General features: G+C 53.0%; 1 protein-coding gene across 1 annotated transcript; it reads right to left on the reverse strand.

Annotated features, from left to right (window-relative positions):
* Window positions 1–2,350: 2,350 nt before the first annotated feature.
* FGR (FGR proto-oncogene, Src family tyrosine kinase) lies at window positions 2,351–15,233 on the reverse strand. Its single transcript, XM_032863894.1, is given in 14 exon segments — window positions 2,351–3,083; window positions 3,085–3,137; window positions 3,250–3,381; window positions 4,174–4,327; window positions 4,584–4,660; window positions 5,269–5,448; window positions 5,525–5,680; window positions 6,351–6,500; window positions 6,726–6,829; window positions 11,353–11,451; window positions 12,277–12,379; window positions 12,860–13,089; window positions 14,070–14,131; window positions 15,108–15,233. Coding segments are annotated over 12 exon segments (1,581 nt in total). The 5' UTR covers window positions 13,077–13,089; window positions 14,070–14,131; window positions 15,108–15,233; the 3' UTR covers window positions 2,351–2,927.
* Between the last annotated feature and the right edge of the window lie 1,293 nt (window positions 15,234–16,526).

Consider the following 16,526-nt stretch of genomic DNA (forward strand, 5'->3'; position numbering starts at 1 on the left):
AGCATCACAGAGGACAAGAACCAGGTGGGGGAGTGAATGAGGCGAGAGATGGTTTCGTAAATGACTAAAGAGTTTTGTGAACGGTGGAAACCACAATCAAGGTGACCCGCCTGTAATCTCAGGGAGGCAGGGCCAGGATGTGATTGAAATTGAGAAAACAGAGGTCTAATCAATTGCATTGTGCTCTATCAGAAGGGAACAGAAGCATGCACAGAAAAGGGGGTGCAAGGGAGAATTCATTTGGCCGCACTAGAGGGAGGGTAGGGAACCAGTAGAAATAGGGATTCCAAGCTCAGTGGGCTCTGGTCTCTGCTGCGGAGCACCGAGGGTCAACTCCAAGAGGTTCACTATTCTGCTGGGCCTTCATTTAAACCAAATAGGTGTCCAGGTACAAGGTATAGCCCCATTGGACAGGCAAGAATATTCTGGTCCCAGGAGAAAGAGCTGTAGGGATTAAGCACACTGATTTTGGAGTCAGAGGGCCTAGTTCAAGCCCCTGCCCTACTACTTAAAACTATTTACTTCACTGTGCCTCAGTTTCCTTCCTAGTAGAATGAAGATACAACAGCCTTCTCCTCATGGATTTCTGTGAAGTTTCAATGGCGGCAAGTGCTTCGCAGGACGCCCAGCAGAGAATACATAATCTGTAAGTGGTAGTGACAGAGAGGGCAAACACGAGTTGAACATTTTATTGCCATTTCACAGAGGAGGAAACTGAGGCATGGAGAGATTAATAACCTGCCCCAAGTCACACAGTGAGCAAGTGGTGGCGGCAAGCATCTCACCAGGCCTGCAGCTCCAGGGCGGGGCTCTGATCTGCTTACCCCATGGAGGCGGACACATTTGACTTCTGGCTTGTGTGTCAGGCTCGTGTGAGTTCAGTCAGCCTGAGACAGGCTCTTGGGAAGCCATGGACCCTGAGTTTAAGTGTGCAAAGCTAAGGATCCCACCCCTGGAACCACCCCTCTCAGCAGCCTCTTGGCCTCTCTCCATCTTACTGCTCCCATACAGGGATCCCCAAGACGGCTCAGTACGGGGAACTCAACCTGCATTGGCCACCTTGTCCCCTTTCCTTAGGATACTCAACGTGGGGGCATTTCCAGGGAACCTTCTAAAAATGTCTAGAGGGGGGAGGATCCTCCACATATCTACCCGGGGTAGATCAGATCTCTTCCCAAAGCCCAGAGTCTAGAAAGATCGTGGGCCTTGGTATGAGACCTAGGTTCACGTCCCAGCTCGGTCCCATGCACCTGTGTGACCCTGGTGTCCCAGCTCGGTCCCATGCACCTGTGTGACCTTGGTACACCATGTAACCCCAAAGCCTCAGTTTCCTCATCTGTCAATGGGGGCTAGTCATAGAACCAGACTCAGAACTGGATTAAATGAAAAGATGGATGTAAACACATTCTGGCATGCAGTGCTTAATAAGTGAGTTATTATTATTCCTTTTTCTCCCCATACTGGCTGTGAACTCCTCCAGGACAGAGACAGGTCTGGGGTCCTGCCTAGCAAACGGACCTTCCCAGAGTTAATGCTTAGTAATTGTCTGCCAGTTGCAGCAGTGACTCCTAGCTCCCAGATTCTTCCCCACCCCTAACCCTGTCCATTCCCTTCAGATCAGCAGTCCATGACCTCCTGATGGGACATGTGGGAACCCTTACTCCTGTTCCTTTTGTTTCCACCTGGAGGCACATCAGTGGCCAGAGTCTCTCACAGCAGCAGCAAGGACATGGGACAATTCTTCATTGCTCAGGTGTCTAGCGAGTTGTTTAGTACCCCCAATCCCTGTCTCACTACATGCCAATAGGAGCCCCCAGTCCTTGTGACCCAACAAAACTTCCTTCAATCCTCTCCAAGACCCCGTAGGGGTCAGAGTTGTCTGGAGTGAAATCCAATGAGCTAGACTAGCTCTCCGACCTCTCTCCCTTCCCCGCCCTTCTATCCTTTTCTTGGGGAGCTGCAGAGTCCACTGTGGTCTTCCCCACTGCCCCTGTCAAGAGAGGCCTAATAGGTTCTGCTCTTGTGCCAGGGATGAAGGATGTATCTGCTGAAATCAAGTAGGGAATTAACAAACCCACGGCACACAGACTGAAAGCCACTTCAGTAACGAAGGGGACGTTTTGAGCTCCAGTTGCCTATCTTCTGTATCCATCTCTCAACCTGTCCTAAACTCACATGGGGACAAGCCTCAGGACTTCTGGGTACCCCCAAACACACTGTGAGTTCCCTGTGTTCAGTAGGCATTAGGGCATGCTCTTACCTCCCCCTCCTTCCAGTAGCCAGAGCAATCACACTCACCTTCCTCTGGCCACCGTTCCCCCTAACAGAAGGGATTTTCATGGCTCAAGGATTCATATTGTCACTTTTCTTACTTACAAAAAGCAATAAACACACACATGATTCAGAGAGGTGGTGGGTCCTCAGCAAGCCTCTCCCTCACCCTGGGCTTGGACCCCAGACCCGGACCACAGCGTCCACCCAGCAAGAAAGGGTTCCAGCAAAAACTTACCCTGCCTTTGCAACTTACAGACGCAAGAGAACTGAGTAGGAGGTGAACTCAGGGTGGGATGATATGGTAAAAACCAGGGATAGGAGGTGAGTGATGGAAAGGATATACAATTTTATAAATAACTAGACAAAGTCTGAGCATTTGTTTTGGGGGAGAGGTGGGAAGAGAGTCTAGAGGTAGGAGCCTAAGTGGGAAGGGGAGAAATAGTGCTTGGGGCCAGAGTCAGGGATGATCTCTAAGCCTGGAATGGCCCCATCTTTAAAATGAGTGGGGTGCCCTAGGTGGTGTCAGAGCAACCTGCTTGTTCTGACATGCTAGGATCCTATAGGGTTCTAAGCCTGGGGGCTTTGGGACCAGAGCCCTGGGGACTGGAAGGGATTGGTGGGCACCCCAGAAAGGTGGTGAATGCCCAAACAGGCTATGTCTGATCCCCAGGCTGGTACTGGGGTTCTGTGGAGGTGAAGTAGTCCTCAAGGAAGGACTGCAGGTACTCGAAGGTGGGCCTCTCCTCTGGGTCCAGACGCCAGGTCTGCTCCATGACTTCGTACAGGGATGCTGGGCAGCCTGGGGGGGCACGGCATGTGGTAGCCATGCTCCACCTGTTCCAACACTTCCCGGTTATTCATGCCTGGAGGGAGAGGCTCTGTCAATCAGGGGGCCTAGCCCCTTCCAAAGAGGCAACCAGGAGGAAACTGTCCCCATGACCGCCCACCCGTCTCCACCTCCCCACTCCAGCAAACCTGGGTAGGGTACTCGGCCCTTGCTGATGAGTTCAGTGAGCAGGATTCCAAAGGACCACACATCTGACTTGATGGTGAATCTGCCAAAGAGAGCAGCCTCCGGGGCTGTCCACTTGATGGGGAATTTGGCCCCTGGAGAGATTTGGAGAGAAGGGGGAGTCATCGAGGAGGTCCCTGGAACAGCTGGATTAAGAGAATGGCATGGTGGGGCGCCTGGCTGGCTCCAGGCGCTGGCTCCAGAAGAGCTTGTGACTTTTGATCTTGGTGTTGTGAGTCCGAGCCCCATGTGGGCTGTAGAGATTACCGAAATAAATAAACTTTCAAAAACTCACGACCCTGAAATCAAGAGTTGCATGCTCTTCCAACCGAGCCAGCGAGGTGCCCCTGCCAGCACTGTTTTAAAGTGATTTACAGGCATTAACTCATTTAACCTCACAAAAAAACAAAAACCCTGCGAGGTAGATACTATTATTATCCTCATTGTACAGATTTGGAAAAGGAAGCACTGACTAGTTAAGTGACTTGCCCAGATCACTTAGCTTTGAAGTGTTCACATTCACTCCCAGACATTCTGCCTACAGAGTTCACACCATTACACTCCCCTGTCTTTCCCTTGAGAATTACGGTAGTGCCTGGCGTATACTAGGTGCTTGATAAATATCTGTTGACTTCCTTTTCTCTGAATATTTTCATTTTAGTTATGAGAAAAAACAGCTCACAGAGGTCAGATGACTTGCCCAAGGCCACTTGGCTAGTAAGTAGAGGAGCAGAGATTCAAACCTAGAGTTGCCTCTTCTACTACATCAGGATGGGAGTATCCCAGATGTTCTGGGAGTGGAGGGAATGGTTCTTGAATATGTGGGGTCCCGTGACAACCCCTTAGTGTGCCAGGGAGCTCTTGGAAGGTGAGGTGAGGCACATCACCTTGCTGGGGGTTGTACTCATCATCCTCAATGAGACGGGCCAGTCCGAAGTCAGCGATCTTGCACACCAGCCGTTCCCCAACAAGGATGTTGGCTGCCCTCAGGTCGCGGTGGATGTAGTTCATGCGTTCCATGTAGGCCATGCCCTCAGCCACCTAGTGGGGGGGCCAAGTTATGGAGAAATGGGAACAGAAACACCATGGCTTGTGTGAGAGATCACTTGAAAACCCCACTTTCCAGATGAGGAGACTGAGGCTCAGAGATGGGCAGTGCCCCGTCTCAGGTCGCACAGATGATTCAGTGGATGGGGCTGTATGTACTTCCCGGGGTAGGGCAGGTGTTTGGGGGCACACGGATTTGTGGAGGTTAATAGGAGAGCAATCTGAAATAAAGGTTGCTGTCCCAGTTTACCTGGGCTGCCATGTCCACCAACTGGGGCAGTGTCAAATCCTGGCCTTCCCGGTCCTTGAGGAACTCCAGCAAGCTACCTGAGGAAAGGAACTCAGAAATATCAGCAAGAGGAAAAAAAAAAAAAGAAAGAAAAGAAATATCAGCAAGACCACCCCCAGCTCCAGGCCCGCCTTCCCTCGCTTGGCTCCGCCCCACCTAGGTCGCATCTCACAGCTTGGCCCCGCTCCCTGTCCCCCGCCCTCTCACTTAGACCCGCCCCCACTAGAAGTCAGCCTGCTGCCTCAACCCCGCACAGATCTCGCTCAGGACTCGCTCCCACAGGCACCCAGACTACCTACAGCTCGTTTCTTCTCCTCCTCCGTCCCCCTAGACAAGTCCCACTCAGACTGCGCCCCAGATCCTTCCTCATCACAGATTCGATCTTCATTCGTCCAAGCCCCAGCCACCTGCGGAGACCCACCACCCCACGACCGAGGCTCCGCCCCCCCACCGCCCCTTATCTAAACTTGGACCCGCCCCCACTCCCAGGACTCGCTTGATTTCACTCATCCCGGCCTCTTTCTCCGACTCTAGCTCAAAGTCCCCGGTCCCATCACAAGTAACCCCTCAGGTCCCTCCCCCTCCCACCCGCCCCCGACACCCAAGTCCCGCCCCCCAGACTCCGCCTCCTCACCCCGCCCCTCACCGTGGCACATGAATTCGGTCACGATGTAGATGGGCTCCTCCGACACCACGGCGTACAGCTGCACCAGCTTGTCGTGCCGCAGCATCTTCATGATCTGCGCCTCCGCCAGGAAGGCCTTCGGGGACATGGTTCCCGGCTTCAGGGTCTTCACCGCCACCTTCGTGCTGCCGTTCCACATGCCTGCCATGTGGTCGTGGCTCGTCAGCACCGGCTCCCCATGTCCCAAGCCCTCGCCCCGCCCCCGGGACCTCCGTACCCAGCCACACGTCCCCGAAGCAGCCGGTGCCCAGCCGGCGCTCGAGAGCGATGGAGCTGCGGCTGATCTCCCAAGCGTCCTTGGCCAGGCCTATTGTCTGCGGCTTCATGGTGGTGCAGGCCACTGTGAGCAGGTGGCATAGCCCGTCGTTCACCTCTGGGGAGCAGGGGTGGGGGGGTGTTGAAGGTCACAGGCAGGCCAGGAGGCCCCACACATTCCTCATCCCATCCCAGGCACCGCCCCCTTCCCCCAACAGTGGAGAGAACTAGGCCACAGGTGAGGTCACAGGTTGGGGCAGAAGGCCACCTGACCCACTGAGTAGGTGACCATGTTGGTGCCCAGGGAAGGTGGCCCCAAGAGGGAGAGATGATCCCTGCAGGGTTTGGTTTCCTTCCTACAGGAGGTGGCCTCCAGCTGGGTGGGATTCTGACAGGTGGAAATGGAGTTGGGGATTCGAGACCGAGGGGTGGACATGAGGGCCTCACCCTTCCATGGACCTCACCTTTGTTGTAACTAACCGAAGCAGCAACCTGGGCATCGATTTCCAGCTTCCTCTCAACCCTAAAGCCCATCCTCCAAGTCAGGTCTACTTGGCGTCCTGCTCTGCTAAACAGTAGGGGGCGCCCTTCGGCCGGGGACAGTCTCACACCTGTTTCCTCCGGAATCCTACGTAGCAGGATCCTGGGCTGGGAACCCAAACACTTGGGCTCCAGTTCAGCCTCCAGCCACTACCGCTTTGGGGGCTCCTTTCCTTCTCTGGGCCTAATTCTCAGCGGGTTGGCTCGGGGACCCAAAGCACACACCAGCCCGGGAAGCCAGCCCTCACCAATGTAGTGCTGCACCAGCTCCTGCACGGAGTCGAACTGGGCCCGTGTGGTGATGTAGTAGCCACCCGTATCCAGCTTGCGGACTTTGTAATGCTTCACATGGTCGCCTCTGGCCTGGTCCCAATCCCGGATGGACAGGGAGTAGCCACCTGTGGGCAAGGTTCGCTTTCAAGTCGGCTTTCCTCCTTGCTCTCCTTCTTGAAGCTTGAGAGGCCCCAGTAGGATGGCCACACCCCCTGGAACCCAGTCCCAGTCTATCTCTGCCCTCCACCCCAGTCCCGGTCTGGGCCCAGGCCCTGACCCAAGCCCCTCACCACGGCTCCTAGCCCCACCCTAACAACTGGGCCTCCCATTGCCCCTTCCCAGGCCCCCACCTTTAGTAGTCTCACTCTCACGAATAAGAAAGGCCCCTTGGGGGTTCCCGGGGGAGAGCAGCTGCCTCTCTGCATCCTTCCTCCCGATCTTTCCAAAGTACCACCTGTTGGGAACGGCCAGCAAGAGTCAGAGACACCTAGTTCAACCCCCAACTCAGCCTCCTGGGGAAAACCACCTCACTAGCCAAGAATCAATTTCCTCACTGGTAAAACGGGGCTCCTACACCTGCTTGGTATCCTGGTCATGAGAAGCAGAGAGACGGGAAGTGTGGAATGCTGGGCTCGAAGTACTTGCCCAGTAAATGTTAGGCTCCTCCTCTTCGCTCTCTGGGTTTCTCTTCAACTAAAACTGCTAAGACCCCAGTCACTAGTGACCTCCTCAGGGTGCTTCCAGTTCTTAACGCATCTCACGACTGCTCCCCTGTGGGCTCAACTTTGCAGAGGCGGAACTTGAGGCTCAGAGAGGGGAAGTGACCTTCTTGCAGGACTGGTTGATGAGGTCTACCTGAAATTCTCTGCTGCCGAGTCTAGTTCTTTTCCCACCACCCAGGCCGTCTCTCAGATCCTTCTTTCCACATCCACCCCCTACCCCCAAACCTTTTCCTCCTGTGACTTCCAAACAACAGTCTTTGCTGCTTCTTTTCCCCTCTTGCTGACTGCTCCTGCCTGGCTCTGACCGCTGCTTTACCTCCACTCTGAAATTTGGATGTTCTTAGAAGGCTGGACTTCAAGTTCAGGTGGCAAGCATTCCTGTTCTGTCTCAGATATTCTTCCTGGGACTGAACTGTAGCCTTAAATCCACTGTGGAAGTACCCCAGGGGGAATTGAAGGGGCTCCACAAGTGTCATAGCAGACTCAGATGTCTTTTGATTACTAAATCGGCCAGTATGGGGCACCTGGGTGGATCAGTGGCTTAAGGTTAAGCGTCTGCCTTTGACTCAGGTCATAATCTGGAGGGTCCTGGGATAGAGCCATGTGTTCCACGTGTTGGGCTTCCTGCTCTTTGAGGAGTCTGCTTCTCCCTCTCTCTCTGCCCCTCCTTCCCTCCAACACCTCCCCATGCATGCATGCGTACATTCTTCCCCTCCCTGCTCTTCCTCGTCTTGCGTGTGCGCATGCGCACATGTGCTCATGCTCTCTCGCTTTCTCAAATAAATAGATAAATTCTTTAAAATAAATATATAGGCCAGTCCACACCTAGGTACTATGCACAGTTTGGGGAACAGGGAAGGCACTGGCAAGTGGCGTGTCCAGGCGACGAGGAAGGATGGGGAAGGAAGAACTGTTGAAGGACTGTGTAAATGGGACACGCTCCCAAGTTTTTTCAAAGCCCTGACCCCACCCATAATACCCTTGATAGTAGTTACTTCCTTAATAATTAACTTAATAATAGCGGTACTTATTTTCTGTCATGCACTGCTTTAATACATATTATATTCATTTAGTTCTTTTTTTTAAGATTATTTATTAATTTATTTGACAGAGAAGTACAAGCAGAGGGAGCAGCAGAGGGAGAAGGAGAAGCAGACTCCCCTCTGAGCAGGAACCCACCAAGCGCGACTCAATCCCAGGACTCCGGGATCATGACATGAGCCGAAGGCAGATGCTTAACCGACTGAGCCACCCAGGCACCCCAGTATTTATTTAGTTCTGACAACAACGTTGTGAGGAAGGTCCTATTATTAAGCCCCACTAGACAGATGAGGAAATAGAGATTACTAGTGGTTAAGCAACTTGCCCAAGGCTACACGCTCTTAAACTGTGTTGCCAGAATAGGAACGCAAGTTGTCTGCTCGAGGGCCTGCACTCTTAACCACAACACTGCTCTTAGCCATGACACTACACTGAGTGCCTCTCAGGGCTTCGTGACACTGCCTCTAAGCTGTGGATGCAAGCATGAACCCCCAATACCTCCCACTTTCTGCATCATCACCCCTTCCCTCCCTCATGACTCCTACCACTTTCCCCAGATGAAGGCCTTTGGGCTCAGGACCCCAACCACTCCCCTCTGCTCAGAGACACCTCTCCCCTACCAACCAGTCCCTTCCCCCCCCCCCACAGCCTTTCTATCCCACCAACCTCTACATATGCCCCCATTTCTTCCTCCCCCACCCAAAACTTTTCCTAAGCTCTAACTTGCCACCAACATTCTGCTCTATCTCTCACCTTCCCTTCACTTGAAAAAGCACTTCACACTTGGGTCTCCACTTCCTCACCTCCTACCCACCCCCCACACCCCAGGCTCTGCTGTCTGGTCCCCACCCCCACTTCACACAGAGAGATCTCTCACCAAGGTCACCCCCATTGCCAAATCCAGTGGCAGCCTCTGACACTCCCTTTGTGTTTCCTGCAACCTCTCCTCCACCCTCTTGGCTGTTCTGACTTGGCTTGGCCTCATTTTTCAACAGCAACTTCTCCTTCAAGGCAGCTTTCTCCAAAGTTGGGTCCTAGAGCCAATCTCTCTCTCGCTCTCCTCCCCATCCTTCACCCTCCCATGTAGCTTTGTCACCTCCACTCTGAAGAATACCCAGGGGTTCCCTCTGCAAGAGCCATAGCAAACAAAGAGCCTTAGTGCCAACTAGGAAAAGATGCCCCTTCCTCTGGGCTAATTCAGCGGCCTAGCTTGCCTGGGTCCCGAGCCTCTCCTACAAAGCACAGCTGAGGGGCACCTGGGGGGCTCAGTCGGTTAAAGCCTCTGCTTTCAACTCAGGTCATGATCCCAGGGTCCTGGGATTGAGCCCCACATCGGGTTATCCACTCAGTGGGGAGCCTGCTTCCCCCTCTCTCTCTCTGCCTGCCTCTCTGCCTACTTGTGATCTCTGTCTGTCAAATAAATAAATAAAATCTTAAAAAAAACAAAAACAAAAACAAAGCACAGCCAAATCCTATTGCTGGCAGTCTTCCACCAAGGTGTTACTCTCTGCGAACCTTAACCCAACAAGTCCCCCCACCAGAACCCAGACACCTATACCTACTCATACGTTCCCCACTTTAGCAAATGACACCATCACCCACTCAGTTCCTCAGGAAGACTTTGGGTCACCCTTGATTTCTTCCCACTCCCCAAACGCAATGGCAAATTAGTCACCAACTTCTGGTGACTCCCACTCTGCAGTCTCTCCAATCTTTTCTTTTCATGTATATATATATATATATATATATATATATGCACAGATTAAAAAAAAGGTTTTTATGAGCCCTGGTTTTCTCATCTGTAAAATGGGACAACAATAATATCGATATTGTAACTAGGAGAATTAAATGACTAAAGGTATGTAAAGTCCCTGTTGTCATATCTCAGGTTATAATGGTACACTATGAATGATAATTTCTGGTCTCATTAACAGAATTAATTCTTTCCCCCGCCAAGATTTGATTTATTTATTTATTTGAGAGATGGCAAGCAAGAGAGAGCACGCACAGGTGTGTGAGTGGGGGAAGGGGTAGAGGGAGAGACACAAGCAGATTCCGCTCAGCTGTAGCCAGATGCAGGGCTCTGACCCAGGAGCCTGAGATCATGACCTGAGCCGAAATCAAGAGTCAGATGCTGGGCCCCTGGGTGACTCAGTCTGTTGGGTGTCTGACTCTTGGTTTCAGCTGGGGTCGTGGTCTCGGGGTCATGGGATCTGGCTCCGAGCTCAGTAGGAAGTCTGTTCTCTCACTCTCCCTCTCCTTCTGCCCCTTGTCCTGCTCGTGCTCTCTTTCTCTCTTTCTAAAATAAATAAATGTGGGGTGCCTGGGTGGCTCAGTGGGTTAAGCCTCTGCCTTCGGCTCAGGTCATGATCCCAGGGTCCTGGGATTGAGCCCCGCACTGGGTTCTCTGCTTAGGAGGGAGACTGCTTTCCTTCCTCTCAAAAATAAATAAATAAATAAATAAATAAATAAATAAATAAAACAAAATAAAATACATAAGTGAATCTTTAAAAAAATAAATAAATAAAAGGTGTCTGGGTGGCTCAGTTGGTTGAGCGACTGCCTTTGGCTCGGGTCATGATCCTGGAGTCCCAGGATCATCAGGCTCCCTGCTCAGCGGGGAGTCTGCTGCTCCGCCTGACCTCTCTCCTCTCATGCTCTCTCTCTCTCTCAAATAAATAAATAAAACCTTAAAAAAAAAGTCAGATGCTTAACCAACTGAGCCACCCAGGTGCCCCTTTAACAGAGTTAATTCTAAGTAATATCCCCTTGTGTTGGTTTAGGGTTTTACAATTTTCTAAAACTCGTATGCTGTTGTTATCACTGAGAGTCAATATGTATAATGCTTAGCAAGTGCCCTCAGACTATCTGGGTTCAAATACAAACTCCACCGACTTACTAGCCATGTGAACTCAGGTAGAATATTTAATATCTCTGTGCCTCACCTGCTTCATTCATAAAGCAGGATAATATTAGTTCCTCACTCTGCTAATACACAGAAAGCCCTTTGAATAGTGCCTGCAACATAGAACATGGTACATAAATACTATTTACTCTCATAAACATCATTATTCTCTTCCCTTATTCTCACAATGACCTCACAGAAATATAGGTAAGAAGATAGGCTCAGAGTGGGGCTGTGACCCAGAGGTGTCTTTGGATGCCAGGTTCCCGTCCTGTCCATAGGGATAGCCACCTCCTACCCCCTACTCACTCTTCAGCCTGGATGGAATCCACAGGGGCCACGTAGTTGCTGGGAATATAGCCAGTTTGTCCGGAGCTGAGAGAACGAGCTTCCCACCAGTCACCCTCACTGCAGACACAGGACATAGGGCATCAATGGCAGCCCAGCCCCCTGGAGCACCCTGGAGCCTGGCAGGGGCATGCGAAGGCTCAGGAGAAGACTAGCCCTGCCAGCCCCTCACCTTGGACAGCCCCCCCCACCCCCCGCCGCCGCCACCCCGGGCTCTTGTCTGTTCTGCTCTCAGCCACCGAAGCTACCTCAGGAGACTTTTCCCTGCAGAAGCAACATGTCTGGGGACGTGTGGGCCTCCTGGCTTTCGTCTTTGGCTCCTTAGCTGGGCTGGGGTTTGGGTGGGCAGTGGACAGGTAACTCAGTCACTTTCCCACTGAAATCCTCCCCTACCCACAAGGACAATATATTTCCTTTTGGATAAAATCCAAATTCTTCAATATGGCTTAAAAACCTCTATAGAATCTGTTTCCCCTGCCTCTGTAGTTTCTGCTCTGTCCATTCTACACCTCATACTTTATGATCCACCAAGACCAAACCACTTGGTGGTTTCTAGAAGTTATCATTTATTCTCGTGTTCTCTCATTCTCTCTTCCTCTTTTCTTGCCTCTTCCTTCAACACCTATTCATTTTTCTAGTCTCCCCTTAGAAATCACCTCCTCCAGGAAGCCTGCCTTGATCACTAGCCTCAAGACCATATTTAGTGTTCCTTCTGGGCCCATATGTCCTCATGCTCCCCCTACATAGTAGTGATTACTCAGAGTTGTTCTTGTCATGTATCTGTGTCCCCAACTAGACTGCTTTCTGAGGGACCAGGCAGGATTCCTCTCTGGGTCCTGCTCCCAGCCCCGGCCACATCCTGCGCCAGGTGGCCTGGTTACTTACGTGTTGTTCAGGATGTGGAACTTCTCACCCTTGGTGAAAGGGAGGTCATCCTCCGTCCGGGCCTCATAGTCATACAGGGCGACGAACAGGGTCACCCCAGTCCCTGCAGAGTCAGGGCTACTCAGCAGAGTAGGGCACGGGATGCAGGCTCCAAGGGGCCTGCACCCCCCAGAGTCCTGTTCCCCAACCAGGCTCTGTGCCTCCCCATGGCTGCAGCGCCTGGTGCCCAAAGGCCTTTGGAGTCCAGTGGATTTCTGATTTGAGCTTCACAGCTTGGCCTCCCATGGATTCAGGACACATGACTTCCAGACCATCCCTCCCACCCTGGGGAGTTCCCGTCACCCATTCCTCCTCTTCCCCACCAAGACTCCCCGCTTTGTCCTGTCATCAGGGGCCCTCTCTCAGATGGGAACAGAGTTGTCTTCTCCTCAGGCTGGGATTTCTGAGGTAGAGCTGTACATTCTTCCTCAGACCATGCTCTGAAAGCAGGGCAGTGTCTCCCACGTTATACTCGAGCGTCCTAACGATGCCTCCCTTTCCCCCAGGGGCCAGATAGGTCTTGCCTCCAGCCCACTAGACTCACCTGAGATGCCCCTGATGGTGCTCCCATCGAGAAAGGCGGGGTTGGTGGACTGAGTGGAGAAGTTGTAGTTGGGGATATGGGCAAAGGAGGACACAGTCCGGGCCTGAGTTGGGTCAGGGCCATAGCGGTCCGCGGCCCCACTGCCCCTGAAGTCACTTTCCAGGCCAACATCCTCCTTGAGCCCTGGCTCCAACTTCTTGCAGAACACACAGCCCATTCCAGGTGCCCTGCTGTAGAATGGGGTATGCCTCACTCTGGGGCCCCTGCCAGATAGGTCCCCTGCCCGTGTACACACGCATGCACGCGTGCACACGCACACTCACATGGGCGTGCAGTTTCCCCTCTGGGGTCCGCCCTGGCAAAGGGTAAAGGTGAGGCGAGGCTACCTTTGGGTCTACGTCCCAGCTGCTGTCGTAGGTTTGCAGACAGACTGTATACCCTTAGTGCGCTGGTTTTCTGCTTTGGGCTGCTGCCGTGTTTATCGATCGATTTTTGCCTCCTCTTGCTTCAGTACATCGTGTTTTTGTGACTTCTTCAGAGTGCTTGGATATGCTTGTCTCTTTGTGTGTCTCTAAGTATTTGTGAGTTCCCCGTGGATATGTCTATGCATGTGCAGCCTCTTGTGAATGTTTGTGTGTCTATGTGAGTATATGGGTGTGGGTGCGTGTCTCTGGGCATGTGATGGCTCTGTGTGTGTTCATGTCTTCTGAGTGTGTACGTGCATACGCTGTTTCTGTGCAAGCGCGTATGTGTGTTCCTCTGTATGCATGTGTGTATCAGGTGGTCTGCGTGCGTAGGTGCCTCTGTGTCCATGTGTATGACAACGTGCATAGCCCTGTGTGGGAGTGTATGTGCCTGTGTGTGTGTGTGTGTGTGTGTGTGCGTATGCAGGTCTTTGTATGGGAGTGTGTGTGAACGTCTCTGTGATGTGTGTGTCCGGGTCTCGAGACAGGTTTGTGTGTGAGTGTGTGTGAGGCTCTGTGTGTCTGCATCTGGAGATTCCCTGCAGAGGGGGATCAAGGCCATTTCCTGTTGTGGGTCCAGCCTCTGGCCTCTCAAGCTGCCTCTTTGTGGCTCCCCCATCTGTTACCTAGCAACAGGGCTCTTGGAGGAGGAGGGGGCTGGGATGAGTTGTGGGGCTCAGGAAGGCCACCCCACCCCTTTTCCTGACCCCTATTCCAAAGCCCTCAGTTCTCCCCTCCCCGCTCACCCTCAGGCCCCTACTGCTGGGTCAGCGGGGCTGCGGCATGGTCCTCGGGAGGGGCCAGAGACCTGAGGGCGAGAGAGAAGGACATGGAAGGGGAAGCTGCCAGCTTCTGCCCTCTTCAGGAAGCCAGGCCTGGGCTCTGTCCCAGCATGACTTCTGCCTCCGCTTTCCTTCCCACCGCCCCTGGCGAACTTACACATCCACCCTCACACGTGACACACCGCCCACACCAACCCTCTCACACTCATAGCCACCTGACACACCAGCTCACCAACACGCACACACACCAGCACAGAGTCACACACCAACACCCACAGTGGACACTTGAGTGAGTGTGCTCACCAACAACACCAACACACTAACACAACTGAACTCTCACGCGAGGCCAAGCTCTGACGCACGAATACACACATGTGCAGGCACACAGGCTACCTCTCAGGGTGACAGACGCCTCCTCAGATACTTAACTGTGTCTGACCCACCGCTTTTGTTGGATTTCTATTACACTACGCTCGGCTCCCTCCCAGGCACCCCCGTCACTGCAGGCCGGCTCTGCTCCCACCCTGAGCTCTGTGATCCCCAACGGTCCCAGGGTCACACCTAGTGGCAAGGCGAAGGTGGACACCTACCTCCACAGCTCACTCCTATCCCCGCATCAGGGAAAGGCCCAGGTCAGAAGCCAGAGCCACCAGGATTCCTTGGGGAGCCCCCCTACATGAGCCGAGACTTTCCCAAAAGCTACATCCTCTGAGCCACAGGACAGGCAGGTCATTGAGCAAGGGCTCCCCACGCCCCACTAGAAACTCTGCCATTGCAACACTCAGAGAGGAACTGCCGGGGAGAGGGTTTCTTAAGATGTGAGAGGAATGGAGAGTAGTAGGGCGGGGCCAGTGAACCCTGACTTCCCCCAGAGGGGCTGAGGACCCTTGTGACAAGTGCCCCCCTCCTTGCCTTTCCTGACCCCCAAGTCCAGCTCCCTTATGGACATCCTCCTCCCCTTCTCTCTGTGTCCTGCTCCTCCTACTGCATATGCTTGCTCACCTCTTCCAGGAAGCCTTCCTAGCTCTACCGGATCCAGCCGCCTCGCCAATGGCTCTGTCACATCGGTGTCCTAACCTCTACTCTCGACCCGCCGGCCCCTTTCACTCTTCACTGTAACTGTTCTCCGGTGTGTGTAGGGGAGTGACACCCATCTGGCGAACTGCGAGGCGGGCTGTGGTGAGAACTAAAATAGCCTGTGTTCACTAAGCCATTGCTGAGATCTTCACCTCAGGACCCCTCCCCTGGGGTGCAGCCACTGTGTCTGAAAGGCCCCAGGACACGGAGGGCTGGTCAGGGCCAGAGAGAGGATATAAGTGGAGATGGGGGCATCCAGGGCCCAGGGAAGGAAGGGATTTCAGGCGGCAAGGAGACAGATGGGTGTAAGAAGAAAACAAAGGTTACAGGGTGAGAATGAGGTCTTCTCACAGGAAGACAACGACCCATCGCAAATGGATCCCCGGGCCTACACCCAGATCCACACAGCCTCCTGACACATTCTTGGACGCACCTCACAGAGACTCTGAGCTCCTTTACACACGGACATCTTCGAGAATAGCCACATCCCCCTCACCGACACCGCCGGCCCTCACCCACCCACACGCATAGGTGCACATACACACACGGCACACGCCTCTCCATGAGAACAGCACAGACAGGATTTATAGCTCTCACGAGGGGCTGACCACAGCACTAAACACTTGACATACGTTATTGCATTTTATTCTCATAACGACACTCTGACGTATGACTATTATTGATAAGGCAACTGAGGCACGGCAAGCTTGAGAGACCAGCCTGAGGTCGCACACATGATGAATCCTGACATTTGGCTCCAGAACCTGAGCCACTTCTCTCCATCGCCTGGTCACAGAAACGAATAATGACAGCCATTCCTGCCAGCATGCACAGAGGCACAGAACACCCAGAGGGACACACAGAGATATAGAGTCCTCTCCCAAGTCATAGACCCATACAGAGCACCTCCCTAAAAGAGACACGGATTTTTTTTTTTTTTTTTGAGACCCGGAGTACAACCTCTTGGGTCCCCACATAGATACAAGGTTGCCACGTCCGAAAACACCCAGATAAATATTACCACATTTTTATTTTTTTAATTCTTTTTTTTAAGTAGGCTGTAGGCTCAATGTGGGGCTCGGATGCGGGGCTTGATCCCAGGACCCTGGGATCATGACCTGAGCCGAAGGCAGAGGCTTTAGCCCACTGAGCCACCCTGGCGCCCCTCCCCCCCATTTTTAAGTCAGCCTAACAGGAGTCCCACATGCTGCATGCCTGAAATGGGTTTGGGGTGGGGGGGGCTGTTTACAAACTGTGAGCTTCTGAGAAGGAGGTAGAGGTCTCTGTGGGCTGAGGTAGAGCCCTGACAGGGTGGACAGTGTGAGGAACAGGCAGTGGGGACCA

The sequence above is a fragment of the Lontra canadensis genome, unplaced genomic scaffold, assembly GCF_010015895.1.
Source record: "Lontra canadensis isolate GAN:19392208 unplaced genomic scaffold, GSC_riverotter_1.0 scaffold25, whole genome shotgun sequence".
NCBI classification, from domain to species: Eukaryota; Metazoa; Chordata; class Mammalia; order Carnivora; family Mustelidae; genus Lontra; species Lontra canadensis.